Source organism: Aspergillus vadensis, assembly GCF_003184925.1.
Source record: "Aspergillus vadensis CBS 113365 unplaced genomic scaffold BO88scaffold_7, whole genome shotgun sequence".
Classification (NCBI taxonomy): domain Eukaryota; kingdom Fungi; phylum Ascomycota; class Eurotiomycetes; order Eurotiales; family Aspergillaceae; genus Aspergillus; species Aspergillus vadensis.
In genome coordinates this window covers 73,424-98,508 of record NW_020292045.1, presented here as the reverse complement: position 1 = coordinate 98,508, position 25,085 = coordinate 73,424, and the positions used below count along the sequence as shown (strand labels likewise).

At 48.9% G+C, this 25,085-nt stretch overlaps 7 protein-coding genes and 1 non-coding gene across 8 annotated transcripts; 5 read left to right on the top strand and 3 right to left on the bottom strand.

The window, feature by feature from the left end:
• The first annotated feature begins 334 nt into the window (after positions 1 to 334).
• Positions 335 to 2,377, top strand: BO88DRAFT_250131 (carboxylesterase family protein). Its single transcript, XM_025702208.1, has 3 exons — positions 335 to 628; positions 689 to 1,153; positions 1,212 to 2,377. The coding sequence occupies exons 1-3, from the start codon at positions 500 to 502 to the stop codon at positions 2,283 to 2,285; spliced, it is 1,668 nt and encodes a 555-aa protein (XP_025564327.1). The 5' UTR covers positions 335 to 499; the 3' UTR covers positions 2,286 to 2,377.
• A 1,678-nt stretch (positions 2,378 to 4,055) lies between these two features.
• Positions 4,056 to 5,704, top strand: BO88DRAFT_385191 (uncharacterized protein). Its single transcript, XM_025704729.1, has 2 exons — positions 4,056 to 4,566; positions 4,625 to 5,704. Exons 1-2 carry the CDS (start codon positions 4,387 to 4,389, stop codon positions 5,465 to 5,467), a joined length of 1,023 nt encoding a protein of 340 aa, XP_025564326.1. The 5' UTR covers positions 4,056 to 4,386; the 3' UTR covers positions 5,468 to 5,704.
• On the top strand, positions 5,681 to 5,752 carry BO88DRAFT_t106. The gene has a single exon. It is a non-coding gene; the product is annotated as a tRNA-Arg (tRNA).
• A 683-nt stretch (positions 5,753 to 6,435) lies between these two features.
• Positions 6,436 to 6,780, bottom strand: BO88DRAFT_452060 (uncharacterized protein; the record flags this gene model as incomplete). The annotated part of the gene is made up of 1 exon (XM_025710672.1): positions 6,436 to 6,780. The coding sequence occupies one exon, from the start codon at positions 6,778 to 6,780 to the stop codon at positions 6,436 to 6,438; it is 345 nt and encodes a 114-aa protein (XP_025564325.1).
• Positions 6,781 to 8,217: 1,437 nt separating this feature from the next.
• On the top strand, positions 8,218 to 9,027 carry BO88DRAFT_486676 (uncharacterized protein; the record flags this gene model as incomplete). The annotated part of the gene is made up of 3 exons (XM_025712476.1): positions 8,218 to 8,561; positions 8,618 to 8,685; positions 8,744 to 9,027. The coding sequence occupies 3 exons, from the start codon at positions 8,218 to 8,220 to the stop codon at positions 8,752 to 8,754; spliced, it is 423 nt and encodes a 140-aa protein (XP_025564324.1). The 3' UTR covers positions 8,755 to 9,027.
• Positions 9,028 to 9,144: 117 nt separating this feature from the next.
• On the bottom strand, positions 9,145 to 11,383 carry BO88DRAFT_486675 (GMC family oxidoreductase). Its single transcript, XM_025712475.1, has 2 exons — positions 11,125 to 11,383; positions 9,145 to 11,072 (listed from the first exon to the last, which is right to left on the bottom strand). The coding sequence occupies exons 1-2, from the start codon at positions 11,365 to 11,367 to the stop codon at positions 9,459 to 9,461; spliced, it is 1,857 nt and encodes a 618-aa protein (XP_025564323.1). The 5' UTR covers positions 11,368 to 11,383; the 3' UTR covers positions 9,145 to 9,458.
• A 728-nt stretch (positions 11,384 to 12,111) lies between these two features.
• BO88DRAFT_442653 (uncharacterized protein) lies at positions 12,112 to 13,565 on the top strand (the record flags this gene model as incomplete). Its single annotated transcript, XM_025709968.1, has 2 exons — positions 12,112 to 12,437; positions 12,540 to 13,565. Exons 1-2 carry the CDS (start codon positions 12,159 to 12,161, stop codon positions 13,563 to 13,565), a joined length of 1,305 nt encoding a protein of 434 aa, XP_025564322.1. The 5' UTR covers positions 12,112 to 12,158.
• Positions 13,566 to 14,561: 996 nt separating this feature from the next.
• BO88DRAFT_479606 (uncharacterized protein) lies at positions 14,562 to 24,363 on the bottom strand (the record flags this gene model as incomplete). The annotated part of the gene is made up of 4 exons (XM_025712088.1): positions 24,001 to 24,363; positions 16,205 to 23,949; positions 15,367 to 16,139; positions 14,562 to 15,305 (listed from the first exon to the last, which is right to left on the bottom strand). Exons 1-4 carry the CDS (start codon positions 24,333 to 24,335, stop codon positions 14,562 to 14,564), a joined length of 9,597 nt encoding a protein of 3,198 aa, XP_025564321.1. The 5' UTR covers positions 24,336 to 24,363.
• Positions 24,364 to 25,085: the final 722 nt, after the last annotated feature.

The following is a 25,085-nucleotide window of genomic DNA, read 5'->3' as shown; positions in this document are numbered from 1 at the left end:
TTGTCATTTTTTTTGTGGCGCGGCTGGCGGATTTAATATGCGGAAGGAACCTACTACCCAGTCGGTGTGTCACATTCCGGATTCGGGAGGTTGGTTCGGTTGCGGATGTTGCATGGAGTGGCTGAAAACATCCCATTGCCATAAAATGTCTCCTGCGCTTCAAATCTAGATCTACAAATAATTTGATACTTGGCTAACCCGGGAGAGGAACGTTACAACAGTGCTCGGGACGCAAGTGATCATTGTCACCTTTATTGAGTTGCGATGATGCGACGTCGGCATAAACTATTGAACTATAACTACACCGTCTCGATTATCTTCCGATTAACACTCCTTGGAGAGTTGGCCAGCACACACTTCCAATGACTCAACTGTCGGCCCGTTCTAAATAAAAGCAGATTACTATCACAATTGACAGTTATTGACAGTTGATAACACACACACCCACAAGCCACTGTTTGCCGCACATAATCACCATCTTGCGGTGTAATTGCTTACTATGCATCTCCGCAAGAAAAGCTACATACTGCCCCTCAGTTTTCTCTCCTCTATCTCATCATACGCTCACTCCAAATCCTTACCCGTCGTAGATCTGGGATATGAGCTACACCAGGCGTTCTCTCTCGACGTAAGTACCTACCTATACCAAACTACTAACACTTTCAATAAACTGATTGATTCTTCCCAGCAATCAACCCAAGCCTATAACTTCAGTAACATTCGCTTTGCCGCACCACCTGTATCTACCCAGCGCTTTCGCCCACCGCTGCCTCCATCAACGAACAGAACCGAAATCCAGAATGGCGCCGTTGGGCGCGTCTGTCCCCAAGGCGAACCTATATGGTCAACAGAAATCTTGATCCCGTTCTTTGAAAGCATTTTGACAGGCACGCCATTTAATGGGTCTGATGATATAAGTGATTATCCAATTGTCTGGCCGCCCGGGGATGCAAGAGTTACGGAAGATTGTCTCTTCTTGGACGTGGTTGTGCCCAAAAGTGTTTTCGAGGGGTCAGAGGCTGCGCCGGTGTTGGTTTGGTTTGACGGGGGAGGCTTTGTTACTGGTGATAAGACAGAGGTACTGCCTACGGGACTTTTGGAGAGGGGTTCGGAGGTTGGGGAGGATTTTGTGTATGTTGCAGTAAATTATCGGGTGAGTAAATCTCGTTTTACGTTTAGGTTTGGTGAGACCGTGAGGCTAACCTACGAAGCTGGGGGCATTTGGGTGGCTGTCTGATGGGGAGGGCTTGGGCAATGCTGGGCTTTATGATCAACGCTTAGCATTGGAGTGGGTGAAGGAGTATATTAGTCTGTTTGGTGGTGATCCTGGGCGAGTGACTGTCATGGGTGAGTCTGCTGGAGGTGGTTCCATCGTCCATCAATTGGCAGCATCTACGGGGGTGGAGAGGGAGTTGCCTTTTCAACAGGCTATTATCCAGAGCCCGGGGTGGTATATGCAATCAGTTGAACTACAGAAGTCGACTTTTCAACAATTCCTGGAGTTATTGAACGTGACCTCTCTCGAAGAGGCACGCCAACTTCCATCAAATCAGCTGATTACTGCTAATGCCTACCAGATAGCTACTACATCTGTTTATGGGACATATACTTATGGGCCGGTTATTGATAACAGCTTCATAACAGATCTTCCAAGCAGGATTCTACTGGATCCAGATTTCAAATGGAAGAACATCCGCGTGATGACAAGCCACACAATCAATGAGGGGCTGACTTTTACCCCACCAGTCGGCGTGAACAGTTCTGCCTTCCAATCCCTCATCAAGACATATATTCCAGATCTAGCGCCCGAAACCGTGGATCGCATCGCTCAATATTGGTATCCTCCCGTCTACAACGCTTCATCCTCATCCTCGGAGAAATTGGGATATAACAGTCCGCTAGAGCGGACATCAACTTTCATGAGCGATGCATTCTTTCAATGCAAGAACCTCTACCTCGATAATGTATTCGATACTTCATACGCGTCGGTATTCAGCGTGCCACCGGGCGTGCACGCCCAAGATGTGGCATTCAACTTCTGGGACCATTCCCAACCAGATACAGAACTAGGTCCATTCAGCGAAAGTCTGGCGCTGACAATGCAGGATTATATCATTACGTTTGTGAATCAAGGCTTTCCCACTTCGGCCGAGAACAATGCCACGGAGTGGGAGGCATACTCGAAAGATGGGCGCGTGATGAATCTAGGACTGCAAGATATTGCGATCACCTCCGATCCTGTGAACACGGACCGGTGTCGATTCTGGTGGAACATTACTGGATGAAGAGCCTGTATACCTTTTCCACACTATGGTCCCATTTCAATTTTCCCACTGGTTAGTCTGGGCCCTGCAGATTCAATACGGTTATTAAGTGCTTATAATTGAATTGGATATCGAATGCAACGATAATCTGCTACTCTGCCAATGATCAACACGGCCTTGAGCCGCATTTGAACCTCTCAAAATTCAGGCCCCGGAGACCATTGAGTTGTTCGGTAAATAGTCTAATTGCAGTGAGACATGGGCAGAATTCTCAGACCATAAATGACAGCAATAAATGCTAGTAAAAATAGCAGCAATTTCTCCGCTAGCGCTGCCGCTAGAATGCTTGGTCGGAGCAAATGCCACCACGACTCGAAGAGCTTGACTTGATATGTGCCAGTCGCCAGGCCCACTACACACTCTCTAATTGAGGCACAGCAACGGTGATTACTGTAGATAGCGACACCGTACGGAAGGTGAAGCCGAAGAAGAAGAAAAAAAAGTGTATGCTTGATGCCTAGTACCTACTTAGTACTCCGAAGTTCCTCAACTATGCCGAGACGACCAATTGCGATCGGAGATAGGAACGGCTGCCTAACCTACTAAGTAGTAAGGCGGTCTCCGCGGAGTCCGTCGGTAGGCACTAACTACTAAGGCAGATTCGCGATTATTCAGAAAAGTGTCGTCGGGCATAGTTAAGAGAAGAGAACCAGAACACATCGGGGGATCTTCGGGGGCGCATTCGGCAAGACAAAGGGGCGGAGAAAGAGAGGAGTCATGTCCGAAGGGTATTATTCTATCCTATCCAAATTGTAAATCTGTTCAGCTGATCGGCAGGAAAGAAATTTCTTCCATTGTTCCAATGTTTGTGCTGCATCTCCACGGTCGGAACAACCCGTCGTGGAAAGCGAGTGCCATTGGTAAAGTGTCAGGGGTAGTAGTAGTTAGTAATAAAAGGTAAAAAAAGAGTACTAATTTGCCCAGGGGCAGAGCGGGCAAGCCGTGTCTTAGTTGTTGTCTGCCAGCCAGCCAGCCAGCCAGCTAGTTCGATAACCTCGTTGCTAAGCTTCCCATGGGTAGGACTGCATTGGCTGGTCGGTTTATGCCTCAATGGCCCGTGGGGGCCAGTGAGGCTTTTGCAATTGGGTAGATTTGTCCTGTCGGCGAGTAGAAGTTGAAAGTTGAGGGGTTCATCGCGTGCAAAGTGGACCCTAACGGACTGGGACTGGGACTGTCTCACGCTAAATCCAAGACAGTTGGGCCAGGAATAGATGGATGGCCACTGGAAAGTGGCAGAGTTGAGTTTTGTAGTATCTAGATATCCGCTAGACTACTTTGTCGATAGACAGAGCATGTGCTAATAGTCTTAATAAGCTAACCAATTGGGGCGGAGGGCGGTGTTTTTGAGCGCCGTCGTTCCATGATCCGAGTGTGCTTTGATGTGAGGATGAAGATCGGTCGCTTTTCTGGAATAAGACGGATCGCTGCATTTTGCATCAGCGTGGCTGACGGGGGTTAGTTAGATGGTTATATTCTGGGGGCGGTTTGATGTTTTGGCGTTTTTACAGTAAGAGAAGGAATGAAAGGAATGAAAGAAGGTGAAGGAAGCGAAGGCGACTGGAGGGAGTGCCTGGCCCCCAAAAAGGGCAACCCTTGAAACCAACGGGACTGCGACGAGGCTGTGTTGGACGGCGTCGCTTCCGTCGCGAGGAAAGAACGATCCGCGCGATCAATCAGAACAGGCGGAGCAGCCCATCATCTGCCATTTTGCCTGCATTTCCCTCGGTGAATCAGGGTCGCTCAGCCTTAGCTTAGCTTCATCCTCTTTCTTTGGACCAAGTTGCACTGACCCAATCACTTTTCGGCCCCTCCGTTAGCGCTGAATGTTGTCATTGTGGACTGATTTGATGCGCTTTTATATGCTTCGCCCGGTCGCTCTTCGTTCTGCATTAGTTCCTCAGTCTCTCCTTACTTGCTTTTGCCAATAACAAAGGAAAAGTACTTCTATAAGCTTTCTCCCGCGCGTCTCCGTCATTCTTTACCACTGTTCAGTTCATCCCTGACAGCCTGTCATTCTTTCAACATCCATCCCCCATCTACACTACACCACATCCACACCACCATGTTGTTTCGCCTTCTGTCCGCAACTGGTGCCTTGTGCATCACTACTGCAGCGGCCGCGGCTCTACCTGCACCTCAGCTGCATTCTACCGCTGGTTCTCATCAAATCAACCTTCCTGCTATCCCCTGCGCTTTCTCCGACTCGACTTGCACTGAATCCTTCGACTCTGGTTCACAACTGGTATGGACTCACGTATCAATGAAGTCGACCTTCATCCCATACTAATCATCTTGGATAGACCATCGATTTCTCCACCCAAAATGGCACCCTTCGAGCCAACCAACAACCCATCTTCCCCGCTACCGTCCCGATGCAGTTCACAGCAGATCGCAAGTGGGAGTCATTCGTTCAGCCAGTCCAGCTCTCCTACTCATTGGATGTACGACCACTGCCTGCTCGTCCCGGCGCTGGGCTGGGCGATATCTACTACCTCAAGCTCCGCCTCTTCGACCAGCACGGTCAAGCTGCCACGCAGAACACCATTGCCATCAGTCTAATCAGAGACGCCCAGGGTGGTCTGCAACTGGCGATGATCGACCCGAACGGTAGCCGCGATTACGGTCACGGAAATCGTGTATGGCAAATGAAGGCCTGGAAGGAACAGCTCGAAACATACTACAACCATGCAAAGGAGGCCGTCAAGAACTGCGTCAAGCCGGAGCACCCGAAGCACGAACACGAGCATGAGCATGAGCATGAACACGCCCACGAGCACCCTCACAAGATGGCCGGATCTTCAGATGCCCACCCCCACCGCCGCCCTTCTTCCAACAAGTACTACCCCTCCAGCCAGAGCGGCCACTTTTTCTGGACCGGACGTGAACAGAGCATCATGAAGATCGCCCGTCCGGTCATCCTCCCCGCCCTGATGGGTATCATGGCCGGTGGAGTGGCCTGCATTGTTGGGTTCCTGCTAGGCCGTCTTATCATCTCCATCTACCTGTGCGCCGCTAGCCGCCGGCAGCAGCAGCAGAACATTCCCATCATTAACATCGAAGATGGCGAGCCGATCTCCGAGAAGGAAGCCCTTCTTGAACCCTACAGCGATCAGGAACCTGAGTCGCGCCAATCATTCCCATGATCTTTCATTCTTTCTTTCCTTCATCACTATATACCTCACGTCCACCTGTACATTACAGCCCTTTCCTTCCGTCTCTGTTTCCACGTTCATGATATCCAATGCAGCATAGCATACATACCCTTTGTGATTTTGTCCATATGAATATTACTAGCTAGATGAATTCATGTGTCCGCCTGAAATATAAACCCCTTTCCTATAACTGGTATTCAACAAGGCCGGCTGGCCCAATGGTAAGGCGCTTGACTACGGATCAAGAGATTGCAGGTTCGAGTCCTGCGTCGGTCATCTTTTTGAATTTTTGCTGTGTAGAAAAATCTCTGCTTTGGATTGTGTGGGTGGTGGGTATTGAGCGGATATCGACCGACCCAAACTCTGCTGCTACTAGTCTACTTGCTGCGGCGGCGGAGTTTAGACCCACCATGTCTTGGCATTTGCTTTTTGCTGATGTGAGAGAAGGGGCAGAGGATGCGAAGCTCATACCCGGCTGCATTTGCAGTGCCTTGCATTGTCAGGGGTCATCATTTGGGTATTCCTTTAAGCCTTGCCAGGGGGATTTGTTTGGGGCCGTTAGGGTGTTGGTGTGCTGGTCGTTCGTGTAGGGTGGGGTGGTTAGGAGGTGAAATATATTTCTGTACAACTACGAAAGTAGTGATAAGTGCATGACCATCGTTGTGTGTAGTAGACACGGGCAATTGGAATGATAAATTGTCTAACGTTGTTTACTAGGGTAAATTTAACTGCTTGAATAATGTTTAAGCTAATCTAATGAATACATGTTACAGAGAAAGTCCTTCATGGTATCTTTAGAATTTGAAGTCTACTTATCAGTACATAGAAACCTATGCACGAAATTCGATCCAGCTACTCTAAACTAAACAGTACTCGCAACGGAAAACACAAGTCAAGCAACACCCTCACCATAAAACAACATCCAAATCCACATCCCACACCACCTGTATCCCAACCTCTCACCAAACCAAAGAAGAAGCCCCAACAACCCCAGCACCCAGAACAATAATCCCTATCCCTCCCACAGGCGTTGAAAGAGCCCTACTATGCCCAGCAGAAACCCTCACAGTCTCGGAAACATCCCAGTCCCAGATCACTGTGAGGTTCTCATCTGGTGTCTCCCAGTCGTAGGCCACGGTGGTGTTGGCCATTTTAGTGTCGCTGCGGTCTGCTAAGCAGGGTGTGGTGAGGAGAGTGAAGATGAGGAGACATAAGAGGATGAGTCTGATTATTGAGGAGGATGTTGTTATTGTTCGATTGGGATGGAGGAGTTTGGGGAGGAGGTTGGGATGGAAGTTAGGCATTTTGGAAATGAAATGGTGTAGGTATAATGTCACAGATGTTGATGGGAGGTACTTAGTTATTGGGATATCTGGAGGAAGGTATTTGGGTTTTGAGAATTTTCATGTTGAGGGTAGAGGGTACTTAGAGTGTCGACTGATCATGGCTGCATCAGAATCAGATGTGGTTGGGCGTCATTGTGAGGTTTCTTATTTCTGGGGTGATATTAGCTCATGAAACCATGCTGATGTAGATAACCATCTCAACCAAAATTCTGTGGGTTAGTAAAGATTCTATATGCTTTCCTTGGTGATGTTGATATAGATGAAAAAGCTAACCGTCTTAGCGGAGACTCCACACCTTCCAATACAGAAGAGAAGTCGACGCGATCTCGTTTCACGTGCAGCTGGATCATGAATGCATGATGCCATGAGATTGCCCACAGGCCTGAGAAATTAGGCCTCAAGGGACACTGGCAGACTTCCTAGATTATCATCTTCCTCACCGAGCATCGCAAAAGCCTTACACATCTCGGTCAGACAGTATCGTCACAGCGCGTGATACTCTGGCAACAGCTGAGTCGATCATACTGAGAGAAACCAAAAAAGTATTCTACTCAGTTGATTATGAGCAGTATTTGCTGCTGTCTGCTCTAAGAGAGAATGTTATCAAAGACACTGCAACCTCAGAAGTAACAACAACAGTGCCCTGGATCAAAGTAAATCAAAGACAAATTGCTCAAAAACCGACCACTATTATCCCCAGGACATTCCAGTCTGTCGGGGCTGTGGAGAAGTCCAGGCATAAGCATATGCTAAGCAGCCACTATCCTTATAGCCCTGTAAGCTCGTTCCCCATTCTGCAGTTACCTTCAGCTATGAGGTAGTGCAACAATGAAAAAGCTTCCTTCTCAGCCACTGACTGATTGACATGACCTATTGCAGTTAACAACACCACCCCTTGCTGGCGCATAATTGCGATGCCACGTCCGCCGGATCTGATGTCACCGCAGATCTGCGACCAATGATCCTCCGCAGCTTCATTATCGGGACGGCACAACGGTCCCTTTGACATCATCGCGGAAACACACATCCACTCGCATAGTTGATGTCGCCCAGAATATCGTCATCCTTCTACCATGGGTCCAATCTATTCTCTCATTCCTGGGGTAAACATTAACCACGTGGGCATTATAGGATTCCTCCAACCATCAACGAGACATTTCATGCTACAGCAGCCTATGATCATCGACTAATTAATTGAGCTTTCTTCACCGTCTCACATCTATCGCCACTTACGTATGCTCTCAGCCCTCAGTACTGCGTAGAAAAACGAAAGCTATATACGGCACAACTACCACCATCCCGACCGTCTACAATCTCATCTCCAATATCCACTAACGCAGACACTCGCCTCAATCGCTCCACTATACTCTATTACCAAGCTACAGGATCACCAACATGCCTCTCTTCCACTCCTCCTCCCACTCCAGCTCCGACCGGAGCAGTATCGACGATCCCAACACTACATCTTCCCACTCTCACCGTCGCTCCCGCCGCTCCTCCGGCTCCCCCTCCCACTACTCATCGTCCTCCACTTCTCCTTCCTCCTCCCGCCACCACAACCACTCCCTGTTCGGCCATAGCCGAAAAAACGAAGACCCTTCCATTCTTGCTGCCAAAGAGCAGGTTTCTCGCGCAGAAGCGGCTGAGAGGGAGGCTGATAGGGCACTGATGGCTTCGAAACGGGCCGTACGTGAGGCTAGGGAACATGTGAGAAGGTTGGACGAGGAAGCAAAGATGGAGTAAGTTGCTTCCTTACTCATTGTTCTTTTCCAGACATGCTAATACTGGATGGTAGAGCACGCGCTGCGAAGATGAAGCAGGATCAGGTGAAGTCAATTACGAAGCGGGCGAAGCCGTTGGGAAGTATGTGGTTCACTCGTCTTATACTTGTGTATGTGATGGCACTGACTGAAGGTTCTAGGACATGTGTGAGGTCGCTTGCTGATAGTCGATGCGAATTTTTGTTGACAGTGGAGGGTATGGCAGACTGAGTCTATGACCTTATAATTCTCAGCATGTAATTCTATTGTAAGGTTCATTTATAATTCGGTTCGGGTATCGCTCCGTGGGATTCTTTGCAGGATACGAGTCATGAGTTATGATTGATACGTTTCTTATGTTTGTATTATACTTGTGATCTTAGTTGAGTACCAAATTGCATATTATGACGAAACAAACTGTATCTGCTACTTAGATATTGACTGTTTGCGTCTTGAGGGTTGAGCTCGCTTGGACCGGCTCTGGTTAATAGCCAAAATATCAAGTATACAATGCATATGATAAAGGAGAGCCACAGGCGTATAACCATAAGGGTCTGTAAAGGGGTATATCTCTTCCTAGTGTAGGTCAGGTGATAGAAGGCGTGCCTTCTAGCTACTGCTTCCAAGACTCATTCCCTTTCCTGGTCTTCCCGCAGGAAAGCCATCAGAACTAACCCCAGGAATCTTGTCTTGATCGATCACGATCAACGACTACATCCATACCGAGATACATCAACGAAAGGTATATATGTGACTTCTATGATATTCCTCCACTTGAAGCATCAACGAAGGGACGCTATCAGCCAAATGACTATGTATCTCCACCCCACAGTAGGTCTAGATCAAGATATCCGGGATACCAAGAGCCATTTCCCTTCACAGTGAAGCCACTCTATCCTCCTTAATAATATCAGCAGCCTTTTCCGCCACAGCATATACTGTCGTCTGGATGTTCCCGCGAGGGATCAACGGAATCACACTGGCGTCGACCACGCGCAGATTCCTACAGCCATACACCCTCAACCGATCATCAACCACACCCCCAATCTCTCGCGGCATCATAGCTGTCGTTCCTGAAACATGATAATGACATATTAAGCGGTCCCGCGTGAGCTCACGCGCTGTTTCCAAGCTCGTCACACGCGTTGGATAGTGCAGTCGACGGCCATTCGGCTTCAGCAGCGATGCCATTGGCTCCGTGGCTGCCAGCGTCTCAAGCCACATTACATGACGTGCTTGGATCTCCAGATCCAGTGGATGAGATAGCATACGAGGGTCGAAAGTCGGCAGCACTGTCGGGTCCGACGAAGCCAAGTGTACTGAGCCTCGGGAAAATGGCCGGTTCAAGACTGCCACTATACTAATGTAGTTTCCTGGCTCTGACATGCTAAAAGTACCTCTAGGATCGGAGCCTTTGTCAGGCGTCATTTGGAATGGTGCTAGCGTGTACTGACACGTTGGCTCGTCGTCATCTTCGAGAAATCGGCGGAGAATACGGTACTGCGCGGCCTGTCTGGGTGAACCGTCCTCTTTCAGGTGCTTTTCTATGAGGTCGGATATCTCACCATTCTCCTGTTCCGGGAGAGTCATGAAAGCAGAACCTAGTGGATGCGAGCCTAACGGTCCAGCTCCCGAAGATTGCCATGCTTCCATGGCGGCTTTGGCTACATCAGGATCCCGTAAAGCTTCACCGGTTATCTGACCGTCGGCAACCTCCCAGGTAAATGGGACGAGGCCATGTTCTTGCAGGTTCTCGCCTACATTGGGATTGTCGATGATGATGTCGATACCATGTTTTTGCAGAAGCTTTGCATCACCGATGCCTGAGAGCTCTAGCAGATGCGGTGTCTTGATTGTGCCAGCCGCTAGGATGACCTCTGCTCTCGCGGCCACCGTGCGTTGAATTCCATCGTTTCCTCTGAACAGGATGCCGGTCGCGATAGCTTGGCCGTCCTCGACACAGGCTGTCTTGTTGAGCAGAATCTTCTCCACAAATGCTTCGGTGATGACTCGGAGATTCGAGCGTTGCGCTATTTCGGGAGTATAATAGGCGACGCCCGCATGACTACGAGCCCGTGAGGTCCCGTGGATAGTAGCCGGATTGCAAAAGGCACCCTTGGCCAGACCAGACATTGGGTCCCCTGTCAGTCGATGATTCAATGCCTCAAATATCCGGGGCCAGGCGGCCGTGAATGCCGGGAAAGGCCCATCACCGAATGAAATCTGTATGGGCCCATCGGTCCCTTGAACATCCGGATCGATATAGCCAAGCGATAACTGGTCACGAATCTCATCCGACGGCGGGATGAATGTCTGCGATTTTCGCATGTAGGTGGACAGAGACTTCCAGTTCCAGCCTGAGTTTCCCAGCTGCTCCCATGAGTCGATATCGCTACGACTAGGGTAGATTGCCATGCCCATGTTGATAGCCGAGGAACCTCCCAGTGTTCGACCGCGGGACTGAGCAAGGCGTCGGCCATTAAGACCCTCCTATTCCACATTAATGTGAGGGACCATGTATTGCAAGGGTTTGCATGCCTACCTGAGGTTCGCTGATAAGACTCCAATCAAATTCAGGGTCAAACCAGGTACTGGCCGAGAGGCCTGGGGCTGCGATACGCGGATCGTCGACACGATCGCTTCCAGCTTCCAACACCAGAACGCTGACTGCGGGGTCTTCTGTCAATCGGCTGGCCACCACCAATCCGGAAGTTCCCCCTCCAACAACGACATAGTCGTACACTGGCTGGATGTCGGACAAAGATGAGGTTTCTCTTTTCATCATGATGGACTTGTATGAGTTGTCATGAGGTGAGAGCAGGAGAGCCGGTTAGTAGCACCCATTTATATTTTGATCCATTTGAATCAATCGACGCTCGAGTCAGTCGAGAGTAAGCAATGTGGGGTCATGGCTCGTATTGATACGAGAAACTGACTGACTTGTCAGATGTGGCTATCTGCCCCGAGGTTATAGGATATTGTCGCCCGATAGCCCAAGGAAATCCCGGCTTATGCAGCGGTGGCGCTTATTGTCATCAATGCTGCACCGAGCAAGCATCGCCGATCATTTGTTGCAACATTGGCCCACCCCTCCAATTTCACTCTAATTTATGAGCTAGCAAAGCAAGCAACATGGCATGCTGCGAATAGGTAACAAAGCCCTCTGATTGCCACGGAGATCTCCTATCGCAAATTGTGCGACTTTCCCGGCGGTCCCGAATTTGAAGCACAATGCAGAATGAGCTGCAATGCAAAACTTGAAGATGAAGGTTGTTCAACAAGTCTAGTTTAGATGCTGCTAGCATTTCCAGTCCAGGCACCACCAGGCCGAAGCAAGGGTCCAGGCAGCGGCGAGGCAGCAACGACGCAAGAAATGCAGGCTCCAACCCACAATTGGCCAAGAGCTCCAGCGATGATGCTTTCCTCGAGCTATAAGTAACTGAAATCATGCGTAGGAACTATCCTCACACGCTTCTTAAGATTATGATCAGACCAGTTTACTTTGCCAATCTTCATTCGATATTCACGCCTGTGATCACCACATCAGCCTTTTGCGCCCTTACAAAGAAGCCCACCATGACAGGAATTTCCAACGCCCAGGAAGCCCAGCTACATGAAGTCGCACAATTGATGCTGGAGATTTACCAGACTCTTGCACAGATGCGGTACCTTGATCCTAAGGCGATTCAAACTGGGCCCCACGACATCTCCAAAATGCGCCTGGTGTACGAGAAACATGGGCTGGACCCGGCTATCATCTACCTCTATAGCATCCTCCCCTATGTGGACTCACAAATTACGAACACGGACTTTTTTGATGGCGGTTCTTTCATTGACTTTCGTGACGAGTCCTGCGTTGAAGACAGCCGTGATCCGTTATGCCACGGGACCACGGAAGAGGATTTTGAGGACGGAGACGGGCCATACATGCGTCCCTGGATGACGGCATTATCACAGATGGGAAACCACACAAGTGTTATTATATATGATGCACGGAAGCACCGCATCTGGATCCCTGATCCTGTGGACGATTGCAGCTGCGACCCGGCGCTATACGGTGTGCCGAATGAAGCGCCCGAGAGCGAGAACGGGAATAACTTTGAGCACATTCCAAGCCGACCTGCGGGAGATGTATTGCGGGATATCGCCCGATGGTATCGCGAACTCGAGGTACTACCAGGTAGAGGCCAAGATTGCGGCATTGAGTGGGAAGCTGGAAGACTGGATGTGAAAGGGCTGTATCGGATGCACGGATGGCCGGACAACTTCAATGGCGATGCATTCCAGGTGGATCAACTAAGGGCTTCAGGTCTTGCCAGTGTCCGAAAGGACACAAACCAGATATTACCACAATTAAAAAGGTGTATGATCTCAGTGACTGAGAACAGAAGCAGAATCACAAGGTTGCGAAAGTCACTTGCTGCAGCGAAGAACAAAGACGAAATGTGGGTGCTCCGGATGGAGCTTTGGAAGGCAGCGAGGTCTATTTGCAGAAAGAACAAAGATCTCCGGGAGGAGGAGCGCAAAATTCTCGCCCTGGAATATTCTCAGGTCAACAGAAAGCTTGAGTCGGAGCGAGACAGTGTGATAAGAAGTAGGAAATGGTTGGAAGAAGAATCCAAGGACGCCGATGCCGATACTGTTAAGAGAGTACAAAAGCACCTTTACCGAGATGAGCAGAGCGCAGCACTCTACGAAAAGGTCAAAGAGGCGATCGAGGCAGACAAAGTCCAATTTGGCAGCTTGGGCAACAAAACAGGGTTCGCCAAGGAGAAAGAGGCCTCTTTATGGAAAGACGTGGCCCTGCATTTTCAAGGGGAGCTCGATGCGCTACGGAAGTGGGCTGCTCAAATTCCCGCTGATGCCGAGCACGCCAAACAGAAGGCTCACGAGCAAATCCAAGACTATGAAGAGTCGGTCGCGGCAGAGGAAGCTACTACATGGCTGACCAAGCCGAGGTTATTTGAAGCTTCTCGGCGTTGAAATACTACCTTTGGGCATATTTCAACGCTTTGCAAGGGGAACCATGTCTCTCATCTGCTTTATACTGGTTATTTGCAGAGCTCTTCCTCTAGATCTAAATAGCATATTCCCCAACCGGATACCTCCGTTGATTCTATATCTGCTTCTTATCAGCGCCAGCGCTGCCCATCAACACATACATTGTTCGTCACAGCATATATCATAGAACGGTTGTCGTCACGCACCGTACTGCGCTGAACCATACCACGACCACATACAACTGCAAATACTCCTCTTCATACCCAACTAGTACCCTTACAACTCCTTGATTTTGATTATACTAGTAAGATGACTATTGCATAGCTTGACGTGCTCGACAGACAAAAGCCATTCAGCTAATACATCATCATAGAGATGAATGAAAGTTATGCTATACTATTCCACAACTATCAAGTGATATATTTCTGGGTCAATGGACTCTTAGGTGTGTCATTGACATCGGATATAAAGTTAAACAGGGATCTAGATGTGCTGTTCTCGGAGGAGGTAATATCTTAGTTGTCATGGTTTCGGTTTGTTTGGAAGATGGGAGGGACAGAGTACCTTGACTGGTTTCCGTAGAGATGGATGGTGAGCTGTGTACGGGGTGGTCTGAGAGGGAGGATCGGTTCGAACCAACGGTCGGTAGTATGTTTTATTGGTTGTTCAGAGTTGCTTATTGGAGTGGGGTACAAGGGGCATGGGGTGTAAGCTTTTGAGAATCGTTAGTGGAGGACATATTATTAGTTCAACTGACATATAGTAGCAATTTAATTGTTCGATGGCACTATCATTAGCTCTTATATTGTCTCAGTTCTAGTCTAGTCTAGTTACTCAATGGCTCAGCCACTTTAGCCAACTAGTCCAGTCATGATACAAAAGAAAGCAATCACATCTGAATCCAGCACAGATGAAGCAGGCGTAGATATTGCAGTGGGCTAGATCAAAACAGATTTGAAGTGGTAAGCCCCTTTTGAGTCACTGGAGCTGGCAATTTCTCTCCTCGCCATTCTGGTAATCTTTGCCATCTTCGCTCTCCTTGTTGTTCATTTCATCGACCTTGTCATCCTCGGCCTCGTCCACATCTCCATGCTGCTCATGGTTATCCTGGAAGGTCTCGTCATCCACCAATTCATAACCACCGGCATCGTCCTCATCACTATCGTAGTACTCATCTTCCATCGTTCCAGCAATGTACCCCGAAGACGGGAGTATATGGTCAGCACTCTTCTTCGTATTCGCGTTTGCAAAGAAAGGATGATCAACACGAAGAGGCCTCCGCTGGCATATGTAGCCCATTGGAGTATGAGAGATATCCTGGCCTTGCCGACGAAGGGCTAGCCATTCTTGCACGAAGCTCATCTGGTTTGACAGCCCTCGTGACGCGGGGTTACTGGCATCTAACCACTCAGGGCCTAGCTGTAGATGTTCCGTTATTACTTCGTACTCGGTGTACCCGAAATACAACCGCCCAGCCAGAATCCCCAGTTCGAAAGATAACCATGCTGGCAGAGAATGTGGTGAAGATAGAGGTGGGATTGTATAGTAGTCTAGATTGTCGAAGTGCAGCATGCGCCTCGTCACCGGTGCTGCGTATGTGATGAGGTGTGTAGACGGAGCAGCACAGGTACGGAGAATGGGGATCAATGCCTCCGCCTCTTCGGGAATGATGACGATCGCTGTCTCATTCTTTGTGTTGTAAAGTAGCCAGTTTACGGGACGCTGTAGATTATGTCAGTTAAGCATCATAATCACACGTAGATGTCAAATGCAATGTGCTTACCGTGAACTCATCGCCTATCTTATGTTTTGATTTGACGGTCCTTGTAAACTCCTGAGACACGAGTAGATGAGGCACTAGATTGCTGTCCTTCATCTCGAACTTCAATGAGACTTGAGACTCGTGAAGCACACTTGCCGCAGTAAGGGTTCCAGGTTCTTGCAGCTGACCAGTCATCGCAAATTGTGACAACGTAGGGTGTAGCCCAGGAAATCCGTAAGCCTGCAGTCGCTGTGGGCGTTGCACTTCTCTCTCCTCCTCAATCTCGTAAGCGACCTCTCGTTCTTGCTCAACCTCTTCTAAAGCGGAACTTGTGATTGCGCTCTGCATGAGATCAGATTGATTCCGTCTATGATGGAGCTGTTCCAAGTACACAGCCACCTTTCCGGTTACCGGTGGTGAAGTAGCCATCGATCTCTTTCCTTTGTCACCAAGCCCACAAATACGTGGCTTATACAGCTCCTCCAAGGTCTGCTGCTCAGGCTGCTGTAGAACCGTCATGTATTTGTCACGATGCTCCGTGTTTTCAAGGAATTTGGGGAATTCGAGTGCAGCTTGCATGCGGCGGCAAAAATCAACACCCTGGGCGTGGAACAGTGGCTCCAACTCAGCGTTACTTGCGCATGTCTGATGAAGAAGCCAATATACCACATGAGAAGAATCTATTATATCATTACGGCTCTTCTGGTTGACATCCAAGATACTCTGGTGGACCTCCGGAGGCGCGACAAATATAATAGATTGCGTCGTACCAAGTTGACGAAGCCTCATGGCCGCTGTAGGCATAAGTTAGGGAACCCCTTATTATTAAGAAAACCGCGGATGTTCAAGGAGAACCTACCTTGTACAGTATGATCTTTGGTCTGGTTGAGTCCCAATGTCAGGGCCCCCTTGGCGTCAGCAGGAAGCTTGAGATCAGTGCCTCTAGTATGTGCCTCATCAAGATAGACAAGGCAATTCTGAAGGTTATCGGCATATGGAGTAGCAAGGAGTGGCGCATCCTTCCCGATTCTATACCAAACCCGTGGCTTATTATCAGGCCCAAAGTACACTGCAGCTTGTGCCTTAGTATCTTTCTCTAGCCATGTCTTCACCAATGTCAGATTGTCCATTTCCAAGATCAAAGCGCCAGCGTCAATAAGAACTCGGATCTCGCTTCTAGCCAAATCTAATAGGAGTCCGGCTTCAGACATTCGTCCCCCATCTGAGAAAGCTGGTCTATATTCTCTGTTCCTGCTTTGAAGCAGGTAAGTAAGAACCTCAGCATTAGTGTGCAACAGTTCTGGCAAGTCATGCTGCTCAATTGTTAGCGGCAGTAGTCTGCGATTGTCGTTGGTTCCGCTGAAGCCAGTCGTCAATCCGACACCGTTGCGTTTAGCACCTCTGGCAGGGACAATGGAATTGAACGGCACATCCCAACCCGAGGTCTGAAGTTTGATGGCAAATTGCTTTGCGTGAACTGGAAACACAAACTGTTTCAAGAAATAGTTTATCATGACCATTGAGGATCGCATGATATGCCAGAATTCAGCGACTTGGCCTTGGTCATCCACGTTGATGAGGTTCCAATGCCGTAAAGCTTCAGGGAGGTCTGAGGTCTGAGTTAACCGGTCATACTCCGTTGCAGGATCATCCGACTTCAGCACAGCCTGGAGGCACCGACGGCACTGCTCTTGACTCAAGCCCTGATGATAGAAGGCAAGGCATGTAAATAATATTGCAACATCTGGATGGCCCCATTCGGCATAGTCTGATGGGACGCCCTTCGCTTGGAAAGGTACGGCCATAGGATCACGCCCTGGATGTAGTCCATACTGAACATTCCATCTTTTCTTCAGACAAAGGAGGAGTATCTGATGAACAAAAAGTCCCCGCAGCAGATACGTTCTCTTGCACGCCCTGGGAGCTTCCCGAAACAGATCTTTAATGATTTTGACAGCAGAGCTATCCACTGATTCCTTGGAGATGAAGCGCTTGATAGCCTCCTGCTCTGTAATATTAAAGCTTTGAACTGGAAGAATAGAGCCTCGCCCTGAGCAAATATCTTGTACAATCCGCTCAGTGAGTGCGACCTCCGCATCTCGTCTAAGTAAGAAGACAAGTGGAAATGAGCAGAGCGGCCTTTCGATCACGTCGATGCTTTGGGGGAAGGCCGGAGCTAAATCTCGAACATGCTGGGCTACCAAGCCTAGTACGCCCATAATGGCTTCCCAACGGTCGGAATTTCCATCCACCGCAAGCTGCGAGCCACTTGGGTAGATAAGCTGTGTTTTAACAGCCAAGGTGTAGTCACACTCATCGAGGATGTCGCGGCCAATACTGTCAATCCAGTCCTGTGTCCTTATCATTTCAGCAGCCTCAGCAAGCTTTAGGTCTGAAACCCTCTGCAGCCCACTCAACTTGAATGATAGTGCGTGCTCGGGAACACCTAGTATTATTCCTGCTTTGCTACTTATCTTCTCATGGAGGGAGCGGTATTCTTCAATTAACTCCATGTTTGTGGGAGTGCGCCTTGAGAAAGGAATATGCATGAGCTCTTTACCGACGAGGCCTCCTAGCCGGTCCTGCAAGACCTGTGCCGTCTGGGCCGTGAGTGCTTTTGGCACTAGAAGCCTGACAAGATTGTTACAGTCAGCTAATGCGCATGCAACCATCGGCATAATAACCGATGTTTTGCCTTGGCCCATATTCATCTGCAAAACAGAGTTGGATCCTGAGGTAGGGGAGACCATCTCCAGTGCTACAGTCACTTGTTCCTGACGAATTTGCACATTCCCATCAATTTCAAGCAGTATCCAGTCCGGGTAATCCACGTAATTCCATGAAGCATGAGCTGAACAACTCAGTTCCTGCTCAAGCCTACTTTGGTCGTGTTTCGCAAAAAGCTCCTTCATCCGAACCAGACGCTGTAAGTGAACGATGGAAAGGCCATACTTGATTAGGGCTTGTTGCATATTTGGCCCAAAATTGGTTGATGCAGTTTTTCGAAGCTGTTGCAGAATAGTCCTCGGGGTTATGCACGGCCAGATGTTTCCGCGTTGCAGCCAAGGGTGCCTAGCATCGCCAGCTGATAGCTTGTCACAGATCTGACGGTAAATCTGGTGCACAACAGCACGAGCGTTCCTAATTTCGGCGTCATACCTGGCCATTTCCACTAAGTAATGGGTCTTTGTGGCATGTACGCTCATTGACCGTTGATCTTTATCTCTTAATGCAACAATACTCAGCTGCAAGTCCTGGCCATACGTCGACCTGACCGAATAGCCCGAGTCCGTGATCCGACGCACTATCTGCTCAAGCTCGGCAATCTCAGGTTCTCGCACTCCCTTATAGCTTTGGCGGATACTGGGATTCGGAGAGCTTGCCGGGTTCGCGATTTTTTCCTCGTTGAGTAACATGGGATAGCTTGAGCTCGGTACCATTTCTGGGCCTGGCTTGCTGATTAGGTCCTGGTCTAAATGCAACGTGACCTTTGTTGTCCATCTGGATCCACCCCAAAACTCTTCGGGCTTGGGAGTGAGCTCATCATTATTGCAACGGTTTGTAGGTGCACTATAGGCATCCAGAACCGTTTGTGCATCTTGAACATATTTTGAAAGCTGGAAATTCTTGAACCGTCGCAGCCAATCTGGACTGACAACTTCTAAAGCACTGCCAACATCCAAGATCTCTCCTGAGAAAGCGGTTGCTGACGGTTTGGAACAAGGCCACTCCTTGAGAATTGATAAAGCGAAAGATTCGCTCTCAGCCATACATTTTTTCTCATGGTTAGCACGTTCAGTCTTGGCTTTCTTGTACATACTCTGATGCCTCTTTAAAAAGTCCAGTTTCTGTTCGGCCAGGTTTTGATACTCCTTGCAAAATGGTCTTGCAAGTGTTATGATTGTCTCGACATCAGGGGGCTTATCATCCGGAAAGCCTTCGAAAGAAGGATGGGAGGGCAACTCGATTCTTTTCAGATCAGGCAGTATGAAAAAAGCTGCCAAAACCCTAAGCACATCCATGTTCACACCTTTGTCATATGCAATTAGGCCCAGGTGGAACATGAGGTGGTACACATCTTGCCGCTCACACTCCATGCAAAGGCGCACCAACATGCCCCACTTGAGTGAAAGATCTAAAGACAAGGTCTCTTGAATAGTGGTTGAAGCGAATTTGCTATTGAAGCCACCAATAGATGACCACTTGCCCAAGAGGCTCGCGAGGTTTTGTGTAGTTCGAAGGACGGGTGGTCGCTCTCGCAGTATAGTCACAATCTCTCGAACGTTTGAGATGCGCTTGGACATAAAACACCCTACTCGTGACAGATAAGGAGTATCGGAGGTTATGCTTATGGGCTGACACGACGCATCTGTACGTTCATACAAGGATCGCCGCTGGTGGGCCCTTGCGCTGAGATGCGGCTCGTTCGTGGCTTGCTGCGGTTGGTGGTGAGCTCCACCAATCTGGAACAGGGAAAGCTTGTGGGACCTGGACAATATTGAATTGACTATTGGCCGATATGCCTCATGTTGAATTGATGTTGTAAGTGCTGGATTCCAATTGACGACTTGCAGGCATTTGAGGCCTTTCGGGTAATACTGGCGCGATGGAGTCAAATACGAGATTGTTTGTAACAATTCTCTAAAGCCCGGGTACAGAGGACTCCATGGCTGCGCGTGGGCCGACTCTAGAATATGGAGTGCTTCTTCTGTTCCTGTTCTGGCTGTAAGAGGGTCGGTCATTATGAAAGATGTATGCGCGTGTAATTGTGCCAAGGTATACAGCAGTCGCGGTTCAGCAGGGCCATGGATTCGGCCAAGAATATCATCGATCATGTATCTTGCATAAAATCCATCATTCTCTTTGCGCACTAGCACATGAATACCATGTCGCTGGTAGTGAATTTTCCCTAGCGGCGTTATAATACTCCGCTGTGAACGATTGTGGACATTTCGAAGAACCAACATGCTTTGTAGTCCGTAGAAAGTGCCGGCATCTTGATCAGGGTCGACTTCTGCACCCAGCTGCGGGCATTGGAATAGTTTTCTCCTGTTCACGTGGAATGTCAAATTCAAGCGCTTCAGCTCAACGGAAAGTTCTTTCACGGGAGGTTGATATATCGTCAACATCGACGGCCGTTCGAAATGAAGAAAAATGTTAGCAATTGCAGTGGCTAATGACGAGTTGGGGTCAACCAGATAGGATTTTCTGTTGCGCTGTGCCTTTCGAGTTTTGATGTTCAGTTTCCAGTTCGCGGGCCTTGGTATCCAAATAGCGGGCATGCGTCGAGCCTCAAGAATACCTATTCCTAAATCAAGCCAGTGCACACAATCACGAACCAAAGGTTCAGGTAAGTCAAAACTCTGGCCCTTGCTAAATATTCTTCGTGGAATATGTTCCAGGACACTTCCACCTTTGGTAGTGGCTTGAATTACCAGGGCTTTGCTCCGATATCCCAGATGAATCTGGCATCCTTCTTTGTTAATGGCCAAGGTGTAACTCATTCCTGGTCGATTGGACGGGAAAGCCGCCAATCTCTGGTCACCAAAAAGCTCTTTCAATTCTTCTGAGTCACGAATTTCGGCCGGGAGCTTTCCCAACGGTTTCCCATCCACGAGAAAGTGGCCTTCCAGAATATGGAGATGAATTATTTGGGGTAGGGTGTGCTCAGTGGCGCGAGACTCTGTAGTGACCCATAGTTCATGTGGGTGCGGCAAGCTCTGCCATACCGCAAATTGTCTGGTGGCGCTTGTAGGCCATACTTTGTCGATGGCAGACGCGATACTTCTAGGGTGTAGCTTGAATGCAGCGTGTACAATTGGCCGAAGTCGAACAGACATCTTAATGTCACGCACCAACATACTGTGCATTAGGTTGTCGAACTTGCTTATATCGAGGACAAAGCATTCCTGCATAGCCAAAGTAGCCTCAATAAAGCACTGAAAACTTTCCGAATCCAGATCCTCTCTGGCATAAGCCTGGGGGAAGAAGGTGCGCCGACACAGCAAAGCAGCTAGGACGCAGTAGCGAGCTCCTCTTTTTTCAACGTCTAGCTGCAAGGCGTTTCGAGTCTCCGTTTGTAAGTGGTCAATCCACTTCAGTGTAATGCGGCGTATTTTGAGCAGCAAATCTCCGGCTTCTGCTCTTGATGTTTGGCAGCCAAGATTGTGTACCTGTATGGTCAAGGTGAGCATGGTCTCCATATACGTCACTTCGCGCCAGTTTGGAGCTATTATGGAAACGTGTTGATCGATTTGCTCCAACAGCCTTGTACAAAATTGAACGTCTTTGAAGATGGCATGCACCACGCGAAAGGGATCATCCTGCGATTGAGGACCGACTTGCAAAGCAAGGTGGTTCAACAGAACCATTGCATCGAGCGAGCTTAGATTGATATTTGAAGAACCAAGCTCGGTGAGTATTGTCAGCCACCGGCGATGCTTACCAGACTTCAGAGCTTGATGAGCCAAGAATTCATGTACTGTCACTGTTGGCGGACATTCACGCATTGCTGCTATGGCCTCATAAGAAGTTGGACCCGAGCCAGAGGGAGCAAAGCTTGGAGAGGAGTACAGCTTTGCGAAGGGGAGGCTTGGGGGTAAAGAAAGAACGAAATGGTGTGCAATTGTGAGCGGTTCAGACTTGCATTTGGCCCACAGCCGTCGGTCAGAATCATAGTAATGGAAGGTTAACCCAAATGGACGCAAAATACTGCTCGCTGATGCGGGAAGGGACTTCGATTTGTAATGTGTTTTGAGATGAGATTTTGTAGAAGATGCAAGTGTTAATCCTCCGTTAGATCTCTCCAAGTAGACCGAATATGGTTTGTGTTGCCGGAGCATCATCTGGGGTGACCCTTCGTGTGTTGCGGGTTTCATGGGGCCGAATCGGTTGATTATAGTCCAAGTCGCACTTCGGTATGCACTAAATACCTTGGGAGTCCTTAATTCAAACACTATGGCTCTTGTCTCATACAGTTTCTCGTCTGTAGGCAAGTAATCTTCATGGATGGTAATCTCTAAACGTCGACGGCATCGGACATAATAGCAGTGGCTGCATCCTCGGATATCATGAGTACCATCAGGGTGTCTCCGCTGAGTACAGATGCTATTATTGATGGACCTCGTCAGTGACTCGAATTCTTCATTGATATCAGCGAGCTCCGACTCCTTCAAAGCCCGGGCCACCGAAGATGCCTTTTCAATCTTCCTTTGCATTTGAACCAGGTCTCTGCCAATCGGAAGTCCCAAAAAGCGATCTGCAAAGCATCCTGGAGACGGATCAGAAAAAATTGTCATATCCCCCCTAGATGCTGCAGTGCAACGGTCTTGGAGGTATAGTTGGATCTTCTGTAGTCGTTCTAAATCGACGTATCTCGACAAAAGCAAAACATCCAACTGCTCGGCGCAGAACACAGGACGGTACTCGCAGATCAAGGGATAAACACTCGTGGCGCATTTGTCCATGAGCACCCATAGTTCGAATATGTTAAGAATGAAGAAACTCAGCTGTTCATGGTCGCTGTCGTGAGACTGTCCTACCACATCCAGGTAGCATGTTATCTGGCGGGCAACATCGAGACACACCTCATCACTTTTACCTTCCGAGATTGGAGACTCTCCTTTTCGAAATTCGATGTCAAGCTCAGTCTCGGCAATCGAAGAATATTTCTTGACCAGAGATACAAACTGATCGCCAGTGCTTTTGTCCATGTGGCTGGAAACGTCGAATGGGTCTACAGTTCGAGGTCTGTTAACCAGGGTCCCAGGGCGGCTCCTCATGACATTTTCAAGATAGGAGATACTGTTTGGTAAAGTCAAAAAGAAATCTGTGTCCTTCGCACAGATTGGCAACAGCGGTATCTTGCGCTGGTTCCGCTTTTTGAATGCTTCCCATTCAACACTGATGGCGTTTCTCATGACGGTGACGGACTGTTGGCAAACAGGATCCAACTTCCGGGAAAGGTGGGCATGTAAAGTTCTCGTTTCTGTTGAGGACGTTTGAATTTCCGTTTCTAGCTTGGCTAGCCGGCGGCACAATTTGGTGTTAAGCCAGCTCCATTGCTCAGGTTCCAATACCTTTCTATCAACAACATTCCCAAGTAGCTCTGCCAGGACAATGCAAAGCAGAAACTTGTACTGCAGACGACCTAGGTCACTGCCCAGATGCAGATATAGCAATCGTTGTATAGACACTCGAAGCACAAGCCAAAATGGACTACGCCGCCACGGAAGCTCGGCATTGTCCCAGCATACGTCATCCTTGACACGCTTTTGCAATGCCGGTGGGCATACATGGCTGCCGTTCACCCCGAGCAGTGCTATAAGGAATTCAGTGATGATGGACGGGTCGACTGTATTGCGTCTCTCAACCACCTCCTTCCCAGCTTTCCTTGCTTTGGCGGCAAATTGCTCCAGTTGTTCTGTGCTCGCCTTCTCGAGAAAGTCTGTAAGAGACGCTTGGAGGACCGGGTCTCTAAAATTTTCGACAGAAAGCGATACTGCCGTCCCTGGGAATGTCCATCTTAATGCTCCCGAGGCGGCCAGTGTTTGTTCTGCACTTGGCGATGTTTCGAAGGCCTCAATAACCACATTATCACCATTCCTGATAATGATTGGTTAGTATTACGGCGCAACATCTAGGGATCAGACCTACTGTGGCATCCGAATAAGCAGTGCGGCGTTCTGCTCTCCGATATTCACTATGACAGCTCCCCCTGGCTGTAGTGCTCCCAGTGCGTCAAGCAGAGCGCCCTTGTTCACCATTCCATTCTGATTCACTGCGCTGCATGTGTCCAGTGACGCATTGATTGACTCCCAGACAGCCTTCGAAGCGTCATCTGAAACATGGTAGACGGTCTGAACTGCAGAACGCAAGCGGATGATGAGATCGCGTTCTACCTTTTCTGGCTCCCGGTCCTTTTTCCCAGGAAGCTTTGGGGGAAAAGCGATATGATTGAAAACGTCCCTCAGAGTCTCAGCGACGGACATTTTGGTGAAGCGTGGTGGTAGTAGTATGGTACTGGGCAAAATAAGAGTGTTTGTCAACAGATGTCAACGAGTACCACAGGCAGTGTTTAAATAGGCGCGACGGGGCCAACTCACCACCTGAAGCGAGGAGCGCAATCCCTGTTAGCAGGACATACCAGCGATGCCTACCAACGCAGCCTTATCTTGATGGTAGCAAGTGATGGGACCCCTGTCTGATTATCTTGCCTATACGGACGCGTCACGGCGCCAACGGCAGAGTAGAGAGTGATGTGGCAGTGTGTTATTAGTTGCTGTCAACCTGGTAGCCTTTCCCAGTTGACCAGTAGTGAGCTAAAGTCGGTATACATTCTCCAAGTGAATCGACAGGAAGTGAATGCCTCCGAAAATCTTTCCAGTGTTTCTCATTTCTTTGGTATGCGTCAGAGTAGAGAGCATGTGAGTGAAAGACGGCGACATTACAGAATGGCGTTCAGTCATGTCGCTGGCTGAGGTTCATCTATTGCGCCGATATTGTTGGATTTTGAGTCAAATATCACTTATGACTTCATTCTGATAGGCCATGCTCAATCATTGATCCTAACTAGTACGTAAGGTCGGGAGTCACTGCCCCAGCCGCTGGCGAAGGACATCATTGCACCATCATAAAGTGATCCACGGCATTCACATGGTCTGTGGAATTTTTTGGCTATCAGCATGTCTGGGCGTCAATTTTGAAAGGATACCAAAGTATTTCCCGACAACAGCCTTGCA